Source organism: Hylobates moloch, unplaced genomic scaffold (genome assembly GCF_009828535.3).
Source record: "Hylobates moloch isolate HMO894 unplaced genomic scaffold, HMol_V3 SCAFFOLD_35, whole genome shotgun sequence".
NCBI classification, from domain to species: domain Eukaryota; kingdom Metazoa; phylum Chordata; class Mammalia; order Primates; family Hylobatidae; genus Hylobates; species Hylobates moloch.
This window is the reverse complement of record NW_026652310.1, coordinates 1568237-1570629: the sequence shown is the minus strand read 5'-3', so window position 1 is coordinate 1570629 and position 2393 is coordinate 1568237. Positions and strand designations below refer to the sequence as shown.

Sequence of the window (2393 nt, the reverse complement as noted above, 5' to 3'; positions counted from 1 at the left end):
TTATGACTTAAGACATTGATGAAGATTTTTTTTCATAAACTCTGACATCATGTTTAAATTTAAATAAAAATGAGGCGAATCAGTTTTCTTGAAGCCACTTTACTCTGTATCTCCCATTTTATCCTGCAGAGCTTTTCCTAACAAAAACACTGGTTAAGAAATGTAGTAAAAGAACACACAAGGTCTCCTCAGTGTTCTGCAGATAACAGCAACTGTGACAACAAGCGAGCCAGCCTAAAATGACGAGCCGGTGCTGTCAAGGAGAACTTGGGCCGGCTCTAGGCTGGTGTTCGGATGGGGGCATAGCTTTCACGCTTAGGAGCACGTGCTTCGGACGCCACTGCCTGGCTTTGAAAGCTCCATTCAACCCTATGATCTGGGCATTCTCCCACGGGTAAGCTTGGACAAGTTACTTGGAGCTGTGCGTGTCAGTTTCCTTCTCTGTAAATGGAGGAAACAATGGCCTCCACCACAAGGAGCTATTGGGAGGGTTAAATGAGTTCCTCCATGCAAAGGTGCTCTTTCATAGTAAGGGTTTCATTTACAGGTCCATTTGCTCACTCATTCATTCAGCCCCTATCTATTGTGCCCTTACTATGTGCCAGGCCCTGCTATGGAGGCTGGTATGAGGGGTCAGCCATCAGAGGAGATCTCTGTCCTATTGGAGCCTATACTTCAGTGGAAAGAGATCATAAATAAGTAAATGAGTCAACAAGTCCAGGTAGTAATAAATGTTGCAAAGACAATATATAAGGAAATAGAGTGATTGGGTTATGAGGAGAGAGGTCAACATTAGCTAGGGTGGGCAGGAGTGGCCTCTGAGAAGGTGACATTTGAGCTGAGACCTGAATGACGAGACCAATGTCAGCTCTCTTTAAAATAAGAAAGTTTTCCTTTGTTTTGGTGGCTCTGTCCATACACTTATTTTAAACTCACTTAACATCAATATAAAAGTATCCTTTGCAGCAGGACAGTTTTAGGAGGTCTTGAGCCCCTCTGCCACCAGCACTCGTCTGTGTACAAACAAGTTGTTGCTAGTGGTGTTGGAGCTTGTTTTCCCCAGGCTTCACCTTGGCATTACCCAGATCTGTTCACCCCTGGGCATCTCTTCCTTCCCCCCAGCTGGATACTCACCCAACTTGTTCTGCCTCAGTTTCTGGAGGAGCCTGACTCTATTTTTGCCCCCCCCCCCGAAAGAAAGTACAGGACTGGGTTGATGCAGCTGCTCACACTCACCAGAGGCCTCCATATCTTGTAGGCCACACTGGCTGCCATCAAGAGCTGGCAGTCCTGAGAAAGCAGAAAGCGGATGGTGAGGTAGAAGGAGCGAGTGATATGGAAGGGCACAAAACAGAAGGTGAAGAGGCCACACACCAGTAGGATGGTCCGGATGGACTTGGCTCAGGCTGTGTTGCCTGTCCTCATGAGGTTCTCCTCTGGCTTGATCAGGCTCCTGACCATCAGTGAATAGCACACCAAAATGACCAAGGAGGGTAAGACAAAGCCAGACGATGTCAGAACTATGCCGTAGGCAAAAAACCGATCAAAATTCTCTTGGTTGGTCATGTCATACCAGATCATCTGGCCATTGATGTAGTCCGTGTGGGAGAAGGCCAGTGTGGGCAGCAGCTGGAAGACCAACAGGGCCCAGGTAGTGCTGGTGCCCAGCCAGGCATGCCTGCGGGTCCGGCAGGGCAGCGAACGCAGTGGGTGGCACACACCTAGGAAGTGGTGCACAGAGATGCAGGTCAACAGCAGGATGTTGCCGTAAAGGTTGGTATAGAACAGGAAGTGCACCAGCTTGCAGAGCAGCTCCCCGAAGGGCCACCTGTCATCTAGTGAATAGGTGATGATGAGGAAGGGCAATGTCAGCACATAAAGCAGGTTGGCCACCATCAGCTTCACCAGATAGATGGTGGCACAGCTCCAGCACTTGGTTTGGCACCAGGAGTGCCACAAGACAGTGCCATTTAGTGGCAGCCCTAGGATAAAGATGATACTGTAGGCCAGGGAGAGGTAGACTTGCTTGTACTTCTCTGAGAACTGGCAGAGACCTTGTGCCTGTGATGTGTTCGTGTCCAGCTTCTCCATGTCCCGGGAGGCTCCCTCCAGGAGCAGAGCTCCACAACGGCTCCCGCTTCTGCTTCCCCTGGAAGGAAGCAAAATGGACAGCATAGCATCATGACTTCAGCCTGGCATCAGCCTCTGTCTCAACCCGGCATTCAACTTTGTCTCCCAAAGTCTAGTCAGAGACCTTGTTTAAAAGAGACCAACCCCAGGAAAATAGAGTATTCAACAAGGGCCAAATCTTCCAAAGCTGGGCGTCTAGACTTACCAGGTCCAAAGGGTTGACCTCACATTGACTTGTATGCTGTCTACTCTAGGCTGGGTTG

At 49.2% G+C, this 2393-nt stretch overlaps 1 protein-coding gene across 1 annotated transcript; it reads right to left on the bottom strand.

Annotated features, from left to right (window-relative positions):
* Positions 1-1077: 1077 nt before the first annotated feature.
* LOC116463401 (P2Y purinoceptor 3-like) lies at positions 1078-2175 on the bottom strand. The gene is given in 3 exon segments (XM_032146487.1): positions 1078-1119; positions 1121-1498; positions 1501-2175. Coding segments are annotated over 3 exon segments (1095 nt in total).
* Positions 2176-2393: the final 218 nt, after the last annotated feature.